Genomic DNA, 19,882 nt, shown 5'->3' with positions numbered 1-19,882 from the left:
CGGTACCAACTGAGCCAGCCAGGCACCCCCAGCATGTGCATTCTTGGCAACTCTTAACCACAGCTCAAATTTTTTAAAATTTAATTTAGTTTTATTTTTAAGTAAACTCTCTACCCAACATGGGGCTCTAACTCATGACCTCAAGATCAAGAGTTGCATGCTCTGGGGCGCCTGGGTGGCTCAGTTGGTTAAGTGTCCGACCTCAGCTCAGGTCATGATCTCGCAGTTTGTGAGTTTGAGCCCCATGTGGGGTTCTGTGCTGACAGCTCAGAGCCTGGAGCCTGCTTCAGATTCTGTGTCTCTCTCCCCTTCTCTGCTAATGCTCTGTGTCTGTCTCTCAATAATAAGCATTAACAACAACAACAACAACAAAAAAGAGTCACACGCCCTACTGTCTAAGCCAGCCAAACACCCGACAGCTCAAATTTCTATAGAAAATTTCAATACATTTTATCATTTTCTTCTGTGGTTAATTTTGGTTTTGATAACTTTAGAAATGAATGCTTTAGGGGAAGAGCTTTTCCCATTTATTTATTTTTAAATATTTATTTATTTTTGAGAGACAGCATGAGCAGGGGGAGGGGCAGAGAGAGAGGGAGACAGAATCCCAAGCAAGCTCGGTTCCATCAGCTCAGAGCCGGATGCGAGGCTTGAATGCAGGAGTTGAGAGATCATGACCTGAACTGAAACCAATAATTGGATGCTTAACCAACTGAGCCACTCAGGCGCCCTGCTTTTCCCTTTCAGATGTTAGTGTAACATCTAAAATTTAATGGTATGAGGTTTCTTCTTAGAGTGATAAAAATGTTCTAAAATTGGATTTTGATGATGGTTGTACAACTCTCAATATACTAAAAACTGTTGAATTGTACTCTTTAAGTGGGTGAGTTTTATGGTATGTGAATTATATCTTAATAAAGTTGTTAGAATTTAATGATGTCCTAGAGGGATTTATTGACCCTTTTTTCCTGTTTCTTTTTTGATAATCAAGTATTCGGGATGTCACATTAATTTGAGAAGCTAAAAATAACTTCTATGCTTTTGAACTTGGACCATTTTCCCCTAGTTTTTCTGATTGGCAAGGAATACATAGATATTACATTTAGGTTTTCTACTTTTTTATAGTGATCAAAATTAAAAAAAACATTTTTAATATTTACTTATTTTTGAGACAGAACGCAACCAGGGTAGGGACAGAAAGAGGGAGACACAGAATCCAAAGCAGGCCTCAGGCTCTGAGCTGTCAGCACAAAGCCCGATGTGGGGCTTGAACCCACGACCACAAACCATGAGATCATGACCTGAGCCAAAGTCGGACACCAAACTGACTGAGCCACCCTGGCGCCCCAGTGATCGAAACTTTTATTAGACATATTGAATAATCTTGACAATTCTACAAGCAGACAACAGTGGATTCTGATATGTTCTTCAAGTTTTTTGAAATTATAATACCTGCCCCTGGGTTAATGTTACTCAGTTGTCTCCCCCTAGAGGTGGAACACAGAACTCTTTTAGCATAAATATTCTATTTACCCATGGGATTGCTTATTTTCTAATAGGTAATATTTTCCCCAAGTCATTGATACTATATGTTTTTCTCAGGTTGACTTTAAAAAATTAGACTGATGGGGCCGCCTGTGTGGCTCAGTTGGTTAGGTGTCTGACTCTTGGTTTTGGCTGAGGTCATGATCTCATGGTTAGTTAGATCAGGCCCCACATAGGGCTCTGGGGCTCCTTGCTGCACTGCAGAGCCTGCCTGGGATCCCCTCTCTCCCTCCCTCTCTGCCCTTCCCCTGCTTGCATGTGTGCTCTCTCTCTCAAAATAAACTTAAAAAAAATTAGACTAAGCAATTTCTTCTTTTATGTCATCTAGGTCAGTGAAAAAAGACTTATGAAAACCGGTATTTTAACTTTATTCCAAAGGCGTAAGAAATAAAAATCACACAGTTGAATGGATTTAAAATAACAATGGATTTAAAATAACATGGATTTAAAATAACAATGACACTATATGATTTTATTTTATGTGACATTCTAGAAAATACGAGTCATCTATGAGACAGAAAGCAGGTTAATGGTTACCTTGGGCCCAGGGTGGAAGAGAGGATTGACAGCCAAGGGTGTTTAGGAACTTTCAGTAGGTGATTGATGGGACTGTATTGATTGTATTTTGACTGATATAGTGATTACATGGATATATATTTGTCATAATTCATAGAACTATACCCCTAAAATGGATCTAGTTTATTATATATAAGGAAAGTTGATTAAAAGAAAAATCAAATAAGACCACACATACACATGACGTTTATTTGTATCAAGTATTGATCTTTCAATATATAGCATCATCTAATATTTCCCTGTTGTATATGTAATCAGACATTTATGTTAACTATTTCAGTGGAGAGCAAAGTACTTGTACAATTGTCATTGATGAAATAGTTTGAATAGAAGCCTACACATAGTATTTTGCAAATATAATATGTCTACTTTAGTAACTCTAATTCCTTACCTTTTGATTCTATGTTATATATTCAGGTTTTGACCAAATAATAGAAATTATCTTGTAACCATGTTAAAAGTCTTCATACAGTGCATCTATTTGTATCTAAGTCAGGTGGCCAACACTTTCTACATGCCAGGCATAGTGACCAGTGCTGAGTAAGAGAGCATGGCCCCATCCTTATGGAGTACTTCATAGTTTTCAAATTAGTTTTACATAAATATCTTACTGCATCCTTTGAGAGAGGGGAATGAAACTCAGAGAAACTGACTTTGTCCAGTTTACGCAGCTAGATGACTGAGTTAATATGATACCAAGTTCAGTTTCAGGCAATTTAGGTGGATAAAGTTACATAGTTCAGGTAGATGAATGGAAAGTTTGAGAGGGTATGTTAAATAGTTGGATCTTATCCACATCCTGGAATGTGAATAAACTTCCTTAATTGTATATAAAGTTACATGTATTCCCCTTCCAGTTGATTTTCTCTAACACCAGGATAAGAAAGTTTGAATTTCTTGGATTTCTTCCAAGACTATTTCTGATTGTTACCCCAACAGCTGAGACCCAGTAGATCCTGGGTGTCACAGGGGAGAACTCTGCATACTTGTGGCATTGAATGTGAGTGGGCCCTACATACAAAAACCTGTCATCTGATCCCATATTGATTTCACTGATTTGCAGGGCATTTTCATGGTGGTGGCAGCTGTGAGCTGAGCTGTGTTGTGCTGCAGCACAGATGCAGGAAGCTGCCAGTCTACTGAGCAGTGTAGATAGTGGGCCTGTCATGGGGGGATGGCAGTGTGGCTGTCTTTGCCACTACTTGTGAAGGAGGCAGAATGGAATAGTGGAAAGAACATGGGACTAGCCATGAGAAGACCTAAGTTCCAATCTTAGAACTGTTACTTGAGAGTTATATTACTATGGGCTATTCTCTGTATCATTCTAGTCTTCTAAGTAAAATGAGGGAGTGATCTGTGCACCACAGATAAATCTCAACATCATTATGCTGAATTTAAAAAGCCAGATACAAAAAAAGACTATATTTTATAATCCCATTTATAGAAGACTTCAGAAAATACAAACTAATATATAATGACAGCAGATCAGTGGTTGCCTAGGGCCAGGGGCAGAGAAAAGGAAGGAATGCAAAGAGACATGAGGAGTCTTGAGAGTAATAAAAATGTTCTGCATTCTTTTTTTTTTTTTTTAAGTTTACTTTTATTTATTTTGAAAGAGAGTAAGCAGGGGAGGGACAGAGAGAGGGAGAGACAGAATCCTAAGCAGGCTTTGCACCATTAGCACGGAGGCCAATATGGGGCTCGAACTCATGAACCACAAGATCATGACCTGAGCCAAAATCAAGAGCTGGACCCTTAACCAACTGAGCCACCCAGGCACCCTAGACAAATTTCTTAAAATATTGAAATGCTTAATTTACCCAGATTTTGATCTTATATTCCATTTGATTGTTTTGCTGCTTCATGGTTATTATATCCTGTCACCTTTATTTACATCCTTATAGTCACAGTGTGACAAAGGTGTCAGTGGTAAATTCTTAACTCCAGTATATTTGGAGCACAAGAAACATGGAAAGAAATCATGGAAATGACTTGACACCATCCCCTACACCAATTTTCATCCTGTATTCTATTAATGGTTTTAAATGCTCAAAATCTGTCTTTTTTGTATTGTTTTTGTTTGTTTTTAAATGTTTATTTTTGAGAGAGTAGGGTAGGAGCAGAGAGAGAGGGAGACAGAAGATCTAAAACAGGCTGTGTGCTGACAGAGAGCCCCATGCAGGGCTCAGACTCACAAACCGTGAGATCATAACTTGAGCTGAAAACGGAAACTTAACCAACTGAGCCCCCCAGGTATCCCTGCTCAAAATCCTTCTTAATAAATACTTCCAAAAGCCAAAACCAATTGTTAGGAGTTGACATTGAAGTTGAAAATTAACCTAGGGAAAATATTCAGTAACTCAAACATGAAGTAAGTAGCGACCATTCTGGATTAGTTGTGGCTGTATACAGCTATTCCTGATCTCCTTTCCCTAATGCTCAGGCCCTCTGTGCTTAAGACTTGCTGGAAACGCATAATCTTTAGCTGGACATGGGACAGTGGGCAGCTACTTCTGAGACGTGTTTCTTGGAGGAAAGCTGATTTTAGGTTTTGGTCAGAAAATAATACAAGATGAAACTGTCAGACATTAATTGATTGAAACACAGAATATATATTTAAAAAACCAAAACATGAGTTAATAGTGAATTTTTAAAAAGCACCCCCCACCCAAAAAAAAGGCAAAACCGAATCCTAAAGGAACTCATTAGATACCATCCAAAACAACTAGGGCAGGTGTGCCTAGGTGTCTCAGATGGTTAAGTGTCCGACAGTTGGTTTAGGCTCAGGTCATAATTTTATGGTTCGTGGGTTGGAGCCCTGCATGAGGCTCCATGCTGACACTGCGGAGCCTGCTTAGGATTCTCTTTCCCTCTATCTCTGCCCCTCCCCTGCTCACTCTCTATCCCTCTTTTTCTTAAAATAAATAGACATTAAAAACAAAATAGGACATTACTTCTTACTCTGAAAATTGGAAATTAAAAGGAAAGAATACCTTTATTGCTGCCTTCATGTACAAACTTTACTCTGGATGATCAAATAGCCCTAGTTGTTAACTGAAAGTTTTTCTTTACAAGAAAATTCCACCAACAATGATATATTCTGAAAATTACCATTTTGCAACCCCTAATGAAATAATTGAGGCAGGTAGCAATCATTGGATGAAACTATTGGATTGATTGGCTGATGAGAAAACTTTATGATGAAGGAATCAGCCTGCAAATCTAGCAGACATTTGCATATATTCTGATATGATGGGTTTTTTTTAATTTTTTTTTTTACATTTATTTATTTTTGAGAAACAGAGTGAGACAAAGCGTGAGCGGGGGAGGGGCAGAGAGAGAAGAAGACACAGAATCCAAAGCAGGCTCCAGGCTCTAGGCTCTGAGCAAGCGGTGAGCACAGAGCCTGATGCAGGGCTGGAACCCATGAACTGTGAGATCATGACCTGAGCCAAAGTCGGATGCTCAACCAACTGAGCCACCCAGGCGCCCCCTAATATGATGTATTTTAAAGTGCATAGTAACACCTATGAAGTATTTTTGCCCAAAATGTAGAACTTGATTCTAATATTGGGTTGTGAGATTAGGCCAAAACACAACAGGACACCTAGTTAAACTTGAATTTCAGATGAATAATGAGTGATTATTATTATTTTTTTTTTTATTTTTTAGTATAAGGATGTCACATACTTGGAACATACTTGGTTTCTGCAAAAAGTCATTGGAGTAGAAAGGGAAAAAAGAAATGGGGTATTGCTCTGTAAGAAAAAAGATTTAAGAGACATGACAACCAAATGTGTGCACTTTGTTTGGATTCTGAGTTAAAAATATTTTTGTAAAAAGATATTTTTAAAAATATATGTTTAAATACTTTATTGTTGGGAAAACTGGACAGCAACATGCAAATACACAAAAATTAACTCAAAATGGATTAAAGTCTGAAAGTAAGAGCTGAAACCATAAAACTTCTAGGAGAAAACGTAAGTGGTAAGCTCTCTGACACCAGTTCTGGCAATGATTTTTTGGATTTGACACCAAAAGCAAAGGCAACAAAAGCAAAAATAAAGCAGAACTGCATCACACTAAAAAGCTTCTATATGTCAGAAGAAACCATCAATAAAATGAAAAGGCAGCCTACTGAATGGGAGAAAATATTTGTAAATCATATATCTGATAAAGGGTTAATACGTAGAATATATATTTAAAAAAAACCCATAACTCAATAGCAAAGTAAATCTGAAAACAAAAATAAGCAGAGGATCTGAATAGCCATTTTTCCAAAGACCTACAGATGGCCAACAGGTACATGAAAAGATGCTTAGCCTCACTCATCATCAAGAAAATGTAAATCAAAACCACAGTGGGGGGCACCTGAGTGGCTCAGTCGGTTAAGCTTAGGTCATGATCTTGTGGTTTGTGAGTTCTAGCCGTTCATTGGACTCTGTGCTGACAGCTCCGTGCCTGGAGCCTGCTTCGGGTTCTGTGTCTCTCTGTCTGCCCCTCCCCTGCTCGCTCTCTCTCTCTCTCTCTCTCTCTCTTTCTCTCGCTCTCTGTCTCAAAAATAAACATTAAAAAAATGTGGGAGGGGCACCTGGGTGGCTCAGTGGGTTAAGCATCTGACTTCAGCTCAGGTCATTATCTCACGGTCTGTGAATTCAAGCGCCATCTCGGGCTCTGTGCTGACAGCTCAGAGCCTGAAGCCTGCTTCAGATTCTGTGTCTCCCTCTCTTTCTATACCTCCCCCACCCACACTGTGTCTCTCTCTCAAAAACAAATACACACTAAAAAAACTAAAATATATTTTTTAAGATATTTTAGCAAAGGAAATAAAGAATAGAAGAAGCAAGTATGGCAAATTTTGATAATTGAAGAATCTAGGGGTAGTTAATGTGAGGGTTTATGGTACAATTCTATTCACTTTTGGGATATTAGAAATTTTTCGTAATATTTTAAAATGCTGTGGGTAGATTACTGTGCTTGAAATTTGCCAAGCAGTTAGTAGGTGCTTTACAGAATCTGCCTGGTATACAATCAATACACGTAGAGAGTATTTTAATATATCTAATTGTACTGTCAATACCTGTCAATACCAATTATTTTAGTTCAAGAAGCTGAGGCCCAGAGACATTAAATAATTTAATCACATGTCGCGTCTGATTCTTGGCAGAGCTTGACTGGATCCTGAATTTTTTTGACACCTAATCCAGTTATTTTCTGCTATATTATTTACTACTAAACAAACTCTTTGATGGTCTACTGGCCCGTTTAAAATAAAAGTCTTATTTGACATCTTAAAATAGAAAAGAAGAAACAATGTGAATGTTTTGCTCTCTGTTCAGTTTTCTCCCTACAGAATAAAAATATGTTTGGTGGTGGTAGTAGTAGTTTTAAGATCCGTGTTTATGGGATGTCCATGATGTGTTATACCAGTGCTTTAGTATTAGTTCCTTCTAAATCCACTGACAAAGTGGGCATGTCACTATTTTATTATAGCTAACATTTCTAAGAAGGATGAAGGGATGTTCTACAATAAAATAACTACAGAGAAAATATCAAATAAAAGTAAAAACATGCGTTTATGGATAGGTGTAAAGAGAAGGGTCATTATCCTGGTAAGCCTGCCTAAAGAAATCTAGAGCAAAAATCCTGGGGTACAGAAAAATAAAGTTCATTACAGTGATGTTTTGGCAGCTTGAATCCCAACGTACTTAAATAAATTTGTAGAAAAATTAGTTTAGTGTAGTTTCTTCCCTCCACCCTCCACCCCTTCTAAGGGAGACCTATTGCTACTCGTAGGTTACAGCCTTTGTCTGGGAAACTATTACAACTTACAACCCAGGTTATCTTGTTAACAGACCACCAGTGTTGGACTTTTTTGTTCTCCCTAATTATCTAATCAGGTGCTGAGGAACATACTTTTAAAATGATCCTTTGCTCTCATCTTATTTAACCACTGAAAGATAAACCCAATAATACAATTTGAATAAAACATGATTTTAAGAGTAATGTACATTTGCATTAGTATTGTCAATTTAAGATGACAACCGGGATGCCTGGGTGGGTCAGTTGGGTAAGTGTCCAGCTCTTGATCTTGGCTCAGGTCATGATCTCACAGTTTGGGATCAAGCCCTACATCAGGGTCTGTGCTGACAGTGCAGAGCCTGCTTGGGATTCTCTCTCTCCCTCTCTTTTTGCCTCTCCCCAGTGCGCACGTGCGCTCTCTCTCTCTCTCAAAATAAATAAACTTAAATAAAATGACAACCAATAAACATTATTTTAGGGGTTCACTCCAAGATGTTTTTAAAAATGTTTTATTTATTTTGAGAGCAAGCGAGCATGCGAGCAGGGGAGGGGCAGAGAGAGAGGGAGAGAGAGGATCCCAAGCAGGCTCCGTGCTGTCAGCACAGAATCAAACACAGGGCTCCATCTCCTGAACTATGAGATCATGACCTGATCTGAAATTAAGAGTTATATGCTTAACCAACTGAGCCACCCAGGCACCCCTCCAACAGGTTTTTAAAAATGAAATTCTGGTGGCACCTGGGTGGCTTAGTTGGTTAAGTGTCTGACTTGGCTCAGGTCATGATCTCATGGTTTGTGATTTCAAGCCTCATATCCAGCTCTGTGCTGACGGCTCAGAGCCTGGAGCCCATTTCAGATTCTGTGTCTCCCTTTCTCTCTGCCCCTCCCCCCTTCTCACTCTGTCTCTCTCTCAAAAATAAATAAACATTGGGGCACCTGGGTGGCCTTAGCTGGTTGAGCATCTGACCTTGGCTCAGGTCATGATCTCACAGTTTGTGAGTTCGAGCCCCACATTGGGCTCGTTGCTGTCAGCCTGTCAGCGCAGAGCCCACTTCAGACCCTCTGTCCCCCTCTGTCTGCCCCTCCCTGCTTGTGCTCTCCCCAAAACAAATAAATATAAAAAATTAAATTTTTAAAAAATTTTTTAAATGTTTATTTTATTTTTGACAGAGACAGAGGGGGGCAGGGACAGAGAGAGAGGGAGACACAGAATCCGAAGCAGGCTCCAGGCTCCCGGCTCCCAGCTGTCAGCACAGAGCCCGCCGCGGGGCTCGAACTCACAGATCATGAGATCATGACCTGAGCTGAAGTCGGACGCCCAACCGACTGAGCCACCCAGGTGCCCTAATTTTTTTAAATTTTTAAATGGAATTCAGATTTAGCCAGATGAATAGAATAGTTTGTGTAAAGGACTTAGGCATAATTCTTTGCATAAAATATAACTCAATACATTTTAAAATATAACTCAATAAATTTTAGTTTAATCAGATCATCAAAGTAGTATGTGCACTATCTGCTGAAAAAATGTGATTAGCCTTATTACATAAAAATTTTTTTTGAACTATATTAAGTGCAAAGGTGACGTTGGTAAATATATTGTATCAGGCTTTTCTAGTTTTTAAGGACTCTGAGGTTGTCTCCATTACTTTGGGTGATGGGACTTGTAGAGTTAGGAAACAGAGAAAATGGCTCCAACGACGTAAGTTTCATACATTTTTTTTTTTAATGTTTTATTTATTTATTTATTTTTGAGAGAGAGAGAGAGAGAGAGAGAGCGAGCGAGCTTGAGTGGGGGAGGGACAGAGAGAAAGGAGACACAGAATCTGAAGCAGGCTCCAGGCTCCGCACTGTCAGCAGGCCCCAACCCACAAACTGAGATTGGGACCTGAAGTCATATGCTTAACTGACTGAGCCGCCCAGGTGCCCCCAGGCAATCTTGTAATCCTTTAGTTGCCTTGGTTAAAAAATAGAAATGGTGAAACATTTTTGTTCTTTGTCCTAAGCAGATTGTGTTCGTTCAACAAATACTGGTTACGCACCTTTCTAGCTCAAATGCTAGACTGAGCAGATCATACTGCTTTTCTCTTGAAGAATTCACATTATAGTATAAGGCAGAGCCACCTTATGTCATCTCTGGAACAAGGATGGCAATAAATTTAAAAAATATATGAGTCTGTAATAAGTGCCCTATCAGTTTTACAGTCAAAACACTATAGGAGTTTGGAGAGAGAAATCTTCTCTCCCTGGGGTAATTCATGTATTCAGCAAACATTATTTATAATTGTGTGAATTTTTTTAATGGCTATAACAAACAGCATATGAAAATGCTTATGTAAATAGATTTAAAAAGTGGATTATAATATAGTTATGAGTACAATGTTATATACAATGTTTAAAAAATGCATTAAAAAAAAAAAAAAAGGCCAGGGAGAAAAACACCAAAATAGTAACAAGTAGTTGTATCAGGTCAATTTGAGAAGGTTGGGAGGGAGGAAGGTAGATGGATTTAGAAATATATTTTTTAAAGAAGATATAGTGGCATAGTTTCAAAATTTTAAAAACAGCTGTTCTAGAGGTCCTGCTCTGGGTGATGGAGACAGCAATGAAATAGAAATAACAATAGGAAAGGTAATAGATACCAGCATTTATTGGTATATAATAGTCCTCCTTCGGGGAGGGGAACTAGTTGGTAGAGGGCAAGTGTTAGAAGGAGAGTATTACATAACAGCTTTTGAATTTGGCTCAGGTCATGATCTCACAGTTCGGTTGTTCATCTCCTGAGATCAAGCCCTGCATCGGGCTCTGAGCTGACAGCACAGAGCCTTCTTAGGATTCTCTCTCTCCTCTCTCACTGCCTTACCCCCTGCTTGAGTGCTCGCTCTCTCTCTCTCTCTCTCTCTCTCTCTCGCTTAAATAATGTTTAAATAAACATGTAACCAATAAATTGAGAGTTTACTTTCCGCTCTGTAATTGCTTCACAGTATCCCATTTAATGGGTTGTTATTAACCAGTTCCTATACTGATTCTTTGTTATTATATAAAGTGCTGTGATGAATAACTTTGTACCTATGTCACTTTGTACTTCTACACAATATCTGTAAGATAGGTTCCTAAAAGTAGAATTGCTGGGTCAGTGTATTTGCGTTTGTAATTTTGATAAATATAGATCAGTGGACTAAAACCATAGCCACCTGGGGGACTTGTCAGTGTTATGTTAGTCCCCCTCAATGCCTGGGAGGTTTGTTTTTTTGTTTTTGTTTTGTTTTTTTTTTAATTTTTCTATGTATCTGGGATGGGGTTCAGTTATCTTTATATTTTTAAGTTCCTAGGGTGATTCTGATGTTTACCCCAGAAGGAGGAGGAGGTTAGACCTTTGTAAAATGGAATGTGGTACAAAAAAGCATATCTAATTTTAAAACAAAAGAGCAGCTCTTTCTGCTCATGGGTCCCATCCCTGTGCTTTAATGAAAACACCTTTTTCCTTTGCAAAAAGAAAACACAAAAAATAAAAGAATGTAGGCTAACTGTGGGGCTCAGAAAGGCAGCACGCTGCCAGTTAATACAGAAGCATGCCAGTGGCTGCTTTAATCTGCATTTTCAGATTACTACTATCTCCAGCATCTTCCCCTCCCATGGTATTATGGGATATGCAAGCATTGTAAGAGGAATATGTTAGTATTTCAGGTACGGATTAAGGGATGCAGAAGTCATGGTTATCAGAGTTTGGTATGTCACCAAGGAAATGAGTATGTGAAATATACGATTTTGTACAGCCTGTGGAAATTGAAGACTGCATAGCACTTAAACTGTTGCTCTGGGTTAGGCTGAGCCAAGTAGGAAATGTAACTGCTTAGAAGTAATTTAAAACACAACAAAACATTGAAGGCTTATTCTGTTCTAGCATCTGTGCTAAGTGAAGTTAGTAGTATAGAAATAAATCACAGTAGTAATAACTACCAATACTTACTGGGCACTGAGTATGTACGAGGCATTATGCTGAGAGTTTTACAAGTATTTTCTTATTCATTCATTCATTCATTCATTCATTCATTCATTCATTCATTTTTAAAGTGTATGCTCACATGCAAGCAGGAGATGGGGAGAGAGAAAGAATCTTAAGCAGGCTCCACACTCAGCACAGAGCTCGATGTGGGACTTGATTCCTTGACCCTGGGATCACGACCTGAACAGAAATCAAGAGTTGGTCACTCAACTGACTGAGCCACAGGTGCCCCAAGTATTTTCTCATTGAATCCTAATCCTAGGAACTGTAGGGGCTATTACATTCCTATTTAACAGTTGAGATGGGGCACCTGGGTGGCTCAGTCAGTTAAGCATCAGACTCTTGATTTCGGCTCAGGTCATGATTTCACGGGTGGTGAGTTCAAGCCCCACATTGGACTCTGCACTGACAGTGTGGAGTCTGCTGGGGATTCTCTCTCTCTGCCCCTCCACCACTCACACATGTGCTTCTCTCTCTCTCAAATACATAAACTTAAAAAAAAATTAACAGTTGAGAAAAATGAGTTTCATAGATGTTAAATAAATAACTTGCTGAAGGTCACACATGTATCTACTTCCTAAGATTAAAGGTTAACAAATGGTATTTAGAACAGTGCCTGGTACATAATAAATGCTCAAAAATATTAGTTGCTATTATTATTATTATTATTATTACTGAAGTACAGAGGAAATACCAGTTATCCCTCGCCTAGGGCATATGTCACAGAAGAAAAATATAAATAGAATTTCTCTTGGGAAAGACAGATATTCCAGCTAGAAGAAACAGTTGTAAAGGGACTGGTAGCCTGATTTGGCTACCACATAATGTACTTGGTGGTAAGATGGTAGAAGAGGATGAGAAATGAAAGAAGGCATCATGGGAGGGTGGGGCAGAGAGCTATTGAGCTATTTTGAAAGGATGTGCATAACTCATTTTAGGCAGGGGGGTTGGGAACATTTCAAGCAAAGATACAACATGTAAAAAGGCATAGAAACATTGTTACAGTTATCTACTTCTGTGCAGTAAACTACCCCAAAATTAAATGATTTGAAACAACTATTTGCCCACGGTTCTTTGAGTCCTCTGTTTGGACTAGGCTTAGCTAGGTAATTCTGGTCTCACTGGGCCAGTCACTCGTGTGGCTGTAGTCATTTCGTGGTGCCACTGGGGCAGAATAGTCTAAGATGGCTTCTCTCACATGTCTGACTTTGATGATGCCTATTGGCTGGGCTTCCCCTGTCAGCAGAGAGTTGCAAGAGAACAGAAGCTGCAAGGGTTCTTGAGGCCTAGGTATGGAAGTCACACAGTGTCACCCCCACCACATTCTGTCAGGTAAAACAAGTCACAAGGCTAACCTAGATGCAATGGGAGGAAAAAGACACTGCCTCTTGATGTGAAAGGACCTGCAAAGAATTTGTGGCCCTCCCTGACTCCCCCAAATCTACCACAGATGGAAAAGGTCAGGATGAGTTTAGGATATATTACTTAGGCTTCTTTGGCCTTTTCTGTAGCCTAAGTAGCATTTCCTCCAAAGTTAATTATACAATGTACTTTAATCACCTTTATTACCTGGCCCTGAGCTCTGTTTCTCTAACAGTGGTGTGGAGAATTCCTCAGGATCCTGATTTTAGTAATAAACCAGGATTATGTGGATTATGTGTTATTAACACATTATTTATTAGTATTAAATACCTCACTGTTAAAAGTTTTTAAGCATTTTAATGTTCTACCGTATAAAACCTTTTTTTAAGTTTATTTTAATAATTGCTATACCCACGTGGGGCATGAACTCACAACCCTGAGATTATGAGTCACATATTCTTCCTACTGAGTCAGCCAGGTACCCCAGCAACCATATAAAATCATTTTTTTAAAGCACTTGATTTTTTTTGGTAATTACTGTTTTTTAAAATAATATCTACACACAGCATGGGGCTCGAGCCCACAACCCCAAGGTGAAGAGTCATATGCTCTACCAACTGAGCCAGCCAGATGCCCCTATAAGATCTTGACCAATTTTTTAAATCTCAGGTAAATTACTTTATTTGTATTCTGCACAAGTTGACATCTACAACCACCTACCTTTACTTACCTTTTAGAATGATCTGAGACCCTGAATTAGATTCTGAATTGATGTTTTTACCTCTTTATTCAACTAGCTTTTACCAGTACCCAGCAGATACAAATGTGATTTCCTCTGAGTTATGTTAGTTTATAATCCTCTGTGGTTTGCTATTTAATTCTGCTTTCCATTCTGAAGGACTTCTTAGCCTTTGTTCATTAATCATAGGAAACAGTTGTGCAACATGCCTTGACATTAACTTGAACATCTAAAAATAGTCTTGCTACAATCAGTGGTTGGGAACAATGTTTCAGTAGTTTGTGACATGTGTTAAGTAGACATTGCAAGATTGGAAGGAACTCCCTAGAAAAAAGTAAGTGACTTGTGTGTGTGTGCGCATGTACCTATGTATATACACAATTAAAGTTCCATTTGATAAATTACATCTGTTACTACAAATGCATCATAAGCATCTTTGCTTGTGCACTGTGCTGTTTAATTATTTCAGAAGAAAATGTATATTGAAAACTTGGTATGTTAGAATGGATTTTCTGCATGTTTGTTTTGTGATTTTCATTTTTAAAGGAATATTTCAAGTGGATGGCTTTTTTCTTTTCCTATTCAGAAGTTACAGAAACTCATTCACAAAAAATGACATCTTGGTTGTATGAATGCCTTTGTGAAGCTGAACTTGCACAGTATTATCCTCATTTTACTGCCCTTGGTCTTCAAAAAATAGATGAATTAGCCAAGGTTACAATGAAGGACTATTCCAAATTGGGAGTCCATGACATGAATGACCGCAAACGTCTCTTCCAACTTATCAAAATCATTAAGATTATGCAGGAAGAAGATAAAGCAGTCAGTAGCCCAGAGCATCCTCTTCAGACAAACGGCCTGTACATTAAGCCTCAGGAATCCAGATCTGGCCCTCGCAGACAACTGCATTTTGATTCTCCTGCTGACAACAAAGACAGAACTACCAGCAACAATGGGCTTGAAATGTGCAGGTTATCAGATTCTTCTGTAAACAAACAGAAGTCTAGTTACCTAAAAGTGCTCCAACGCATGCTGCCGGCTGATTCCCAACACCATACAAAAACAAGAATTCGGAATGCCACAGCTGCTGGTTCCTATGTGCAAACAGAAACTAACACTTCACTCTTTTCATCAAATCACTTTTCTCCAATACTGGGGGATTATGATATTCCCGTTATTCAAAGAGTCCCTCGTGTTTCAGAGTATAACTATGGAATCCCTCAGTCCTGTATCAGGTAATAATTTATTATCTTTTTTGGGGGCGTGGGGGAGACAGAGGCAAGAGCAAGCCTCTCCATGACTGAGAGCAACTGCTTCTTAGATATAGAAAGTTATAGTGAACAACTTCTGCAGCAACAATAGAAGTACTTTGATGGGGGAAAGTTCATGAGGAATTGGGACTTTCCAGATGGGAGAAAAATGATATTGTTCATGTATGTTCAAGCTGCTACTTGCCAGGATCTGCTATTCCGTAGCAAACCTATTTCTATTGTTTATTATACTGTAACATGATACATCTAGTGCATCTTTGAAGGTAAAATAGTTAACTGGCATTCTGTAATGGAAAAAGTGTGTGTGTGTATGTGTGTGTGTGTGTGTCTGTGTATTCCACAGGATTTTTTTTTTTAAGGCTATCAAATTCACTTCAACCAGGAGACATAAAGCTTAGTTAAAAACAAAGAGCATGTAGTTGGATTAAGTAGATCTTGGGTGCAGTTAGCTTACCTACACATGTTGAAATAGGGTCCTGATTTTGAGTGCTTTCTTCAGTTCCAGCCCTGGAAGAACATGATTTTGGTAATTACAAAAGAATAAGACACTTTTGATGCACTTGTGACTTTGAGAGTCAAGGTGACAATAAGTTATTTTCACCTAGTGCTTTAAGTTAAATGTTGAAATGTCCCTAAGAGCTAAAATATTGACTAATCCCTAATACCAGCATTGGTATGATAGAAAACATATTCTTTTAAAAATAACATGTCTTGGTTGTTTTGTTATTGTAAAAGTTGCACATGGGGAGTTATAGAGAAACAAAATACATTCTTTTTTTTTTTTTTTTTTAATGTTTATTTATTTTGGAGAGAGTCACAGTGAGAGTGGTGGAGGAGTAGAGAGACAGGGAACCACAGAATCTGAAGCAGGCTCCAGGCTCTGAGCTGTCAGCACAGATCCCAACATGGGGCTCAAACCCATGAAACGGTGACATCATGACCTGAGCCAAAATTGGACGCCCAACTGACTGAGCCACCCAGGTGCCCCCAACAAAATACATTCTTAAGCCACATTTTCTTTCTTTCTTTCTCTTTCTTTCTTTCTCTCTCTCTCTCTCTCTCTCTCTCTCTCTCTTTTTTCTCTTCCTTCATTCAAGCTATTATTCATACCTTAAAAGAAGGTATACATTTAGATCTGGCCTTACATTGGCTAAGCTTTCAGAGAATCTCATAAGCAACCAGTTCTTTTATTCCAAAGGAAAATAGAAGACCCAATTTTACAGGTAAAAGTACTTTTAGTAATTTGAAGTACATAATGAATTTTATAGTGTTTCTGAAAACTTTATTTGGTTTAGCAGAGCACAGAGTAACATATAGCACTCTTTTCTTTAACTTTTTTTAAGGTTTGAGAGACAGAGCTTGTGCACATGTGTGCACGTGCAAGCAGGGGTGGGGCAGAGAGTGAGGGAGAGAGAGAGAATCCCAAGCAGGCTCCACACTCATCATGGAGCCCAGTGTGGGGCTCGATTTCACAAACCATGAGATCATGACCTGAGCTGAAATCAAGAGTCCACACTTAACCAACTGAGCCACCCAGGTGTCCCTCTTTTCTTTTAATTGTTAGAGAACTAGACTGTTCATGACTATCAAAGCCAGGATTATTACTGTCCTATTGGTTAGCTCTGAGGTGAAAGAACAGATATTTTCTTGAATGTTAGTCTTTTTTTGAACAATACATAAAGATCTAAGTTGGAATTATTTATAAATAAAGACACTGCTTTGCATTATTTATTTGGATAAAATGAATATTTTAGTTTAAATAGGCTCTTTCATTTAGTTGGTGCATATTAAGTACATCTCTTCCAGGCCTGATTCTCGATATAAAGATAATTAGGATATATGGAGGCTCTTAGTTTCTTAGGGTGCAGGGTGAGTAGGAGTATAAACAACCATACAGTGCGATAAGTGCTCTTATAGAGGTTTATACATGACAGACCCAGAGCAAAAGCTATTCCATTGAGCTTTCTTACTTTTTACATATCATTATTTTATATTTTATCACTCTTCCTACTCTTTATTAGAGAAGTAGAGATTTTAAAAAGTACATTTTACCCAGTAATCCTCATACTGTCTTTTCACCCAAATGTTTCTAAGTAGGGGTCAGGGTTTCAGAACTCTGAGAAACTCCCTCATGAACTTAAGGCTTGCTGTTAGGATGTCATCTTGTCCAAAGAGCATTCTCTTCAGGTGCCTCAAATCAAGTAAGCTCAGAATACATTACTGGTCTTAGGTTGTTTTTTTTTTTTTTTTAAGCTTATTTATTTATTTTGAGAGAGAGTATATGTGTGTGCACTCAGAGGAGGGACAGAGAGAAAGAGGGAGAGAGAGAATCCTAAGCAGGCCCTGTGCTGTTGGCACAGAGCCTGATGCAGGGGTCAAACTCACGAACCATGAGATCATGATCTGAGCCAAGATCAAGAGTCAGATGCTAAACCAGCTGAGCCATCCAGGCCCCCTGGTCTCAGAATTTTAATAAAAGTTTAATGCATTTAGAAAACTAGTTGCCCTGACTTATTTAAGATTTTAAATAGACCTAACTCCAACTGTCTGAACTCTTTTCATGTCAGATAGATACAGCTTATTTCTTCTAGGGAACACTGGGCATTAAAAAACCAGAGCCTTTTAGGGGCACCTGGGTGGCTCAATTGGTTGAGCATCCATCTTTGGCTCAGGTCATGATCTCATAGTTCATGAGTTTGAGCCCAGCATTGGGCTTCGTGCTGACAGCTCAGAGCCTGGAGTCTGCTTCGAATTCTTTGTCTCCCTCTCTCTCTGCCCCTCCCTGCTTGAGCTCTGTCTCTCTCTCCCTTAAAAAAGAATAAACATTTGGGGTGCCTGGGTGGCTCAGTCGGTTAAGTGGCCAACTTTGGCCCAGGTCATGATCTAGCGGTCCGTGAGTTTGAGCCCCGCGTCAGGCTCTGTGCTGACAGCTCAGAGCCTGGAGCCTGCTTTGGATTCTGTGTCTCCCTCTCTGCTCCTCCCCCACTCATGCTCTGTCTCTCTCTCAAAAATAAACATTAAAAAAAATTTTAAAAACAAACAGAGCATTTTAGGAGAAGAGCAGTCATTCCTTTTTGCCCCTTTAACTTGAAAACTAGTTTTTGACCACGTGACCCATCTAGAGTCCCTAGTCAATTTTTAAAAAATTTTTAAATGTTTTATTTATTTTTGATAGAGAGACAGAGACAAAGAATGAGCAGGGCAGGGGCAGAGAGGGAGGGAGACACAGAACCTGAAACAGGCTCCAGGCTCTGACAGCTCAGAGCCCGACGCAGGGCTCAAACTCATGAACGGCGAGATCACGACCTGAGCCAAAGTCAGGTGCGCAACCGACAGCCACCCAGGCACTGTCAGTCCCTAGTCAATTTTTAAAAAGGCATTTTCTGTTCCCCTTGATTAACTTTATATGATTAAGTTATTAATATCCCCCAACAACTAGAGATTTTGACACAGGCCCTTGTTAAAAAATAATGCATTACAATTTTGTTTTTCTTGTTAAAAAAAATTGAGCATATGCAGAAGGGAGAATAGAACAGTGAATCCCCCATATGCCCATCATCCACTTTTAATTGTCAGGATTTTGCCACACTTAACCTCAAAATGGTACATTTTTGTTTTATTCTATTTTATTTTACTTTAAGTTTATTTATTTATTTTGAGAGAGCACAAGCAGCAGAGGGGCAGAGAGAGGGAGAGAGAGAATCCCAAGCAAGCTCAGTGCTGTCAGCTCAGAGCCTGATGCAAGGCTCAAACCCATGAACTGTGAGATCATGACCTGAGCAGAAACCAAGAGTCAGCTGCTCAATCGACTGAGCCACCCAGGTGCCCCAAAATGGTACATTTAAAAAAATTTGCTCTATGTTGGTTAAAAAACAAAGCATGCTTTAAAAGCTTGGAGTTATCTTTTATGCACAATATTAGAAATTTTATTTGCTCCTTTTTATTAGTTTTAGATCCTGACAAAAAATAATTTTCCAGCCAGTTGGAGGGCTCAGAAAATTGAAATTGATATGAAACAGTTATATAGTGAAATATCCTGTGGAAAATCAATTATAAAAGGGTTTTTAGGAGCTATTAATTAAATTCTAAAGTGTAAAGGAAGGGAATAATTTGTCTTGCCAAGACATTCTAAAGTATATAGACCAAAGGCATTGATCCTGTAAACTGCTTTCAAGAATTTTATTTTCTTGTTACTTAGGTTAAGAGGAATTTCTATACAGGTAAATGGTCAGTTCTTAGAGATATGCATATATACCCCCATTAGGCTCAGCAAGTAAAATGATGAATTTTGTATCCTTAGCTCAAGGAGTATTTCATCAAATATTCTAGCTGTTAAGGTTGATAAGTTCACTGAAGCCAGAGCCAGAAAAGAAATGTGTCTGAATAGAAGGGTGATAGTGGTGGGCAGCACCAGTCATAAAATTGTCCTGGGAAGAAAAAAATAGAGGAATTTGTTCTAACAAACACACATCAGGTGACAAAAAGAGGAAGAGCAAGACAAAGGGAGGTACAGAATATACCTGGGAAGAACAGAGGAAAAGTACATTGAAACCTACCACCTAATTCAAGGTATTTAGTAAACCC

General features: G+C 38.8%; 1 protein-coding gene across 1 annotated transcript in view; it reads left to right on the top strand.

The window, feature by feature from the left end:
* KIF24 (kinesin family member 24) overlaps positions 1–19,882 on the top strand; it is a 74,832-nt gene that overhangs the window by 10,384 nt on the left and 44,566 nt on the right. Inside the window, exon 2 of the mRNA XM_049625183.1 lies at positions 14,614–15,262. Coding sequence (XP_049481140.1) covers positions 14,640–15,262 — 623 coding nt within the window. The 5' untranslated portion in view covers positions 14,614–14,639. The remainder of the gene's footprint in view (positions 1–14,613; positions 15,263–19,882) is intronic.

This window comes from Panthera uncia, chromosome D4 (genome assembly GCF_023721935.1).
Source record: "Panthera uncia isolate 11264 chromosome D4, Puncia_PCG_1.0, whole genome shotgun sequence".
In the NCBI taxonomy this organism is placed as follows: domain Eukaryota; kingdom Metazoa; phylum Chordata; class Mammalia; order Carnivora; family Felidae; genus Panthera; species Panthera uncia.
The sequence above is the reverse complement of the archived record's forward strand: the minus strand, read 5'-3'. Positions and strand labels throughout refer to the sequence as shown.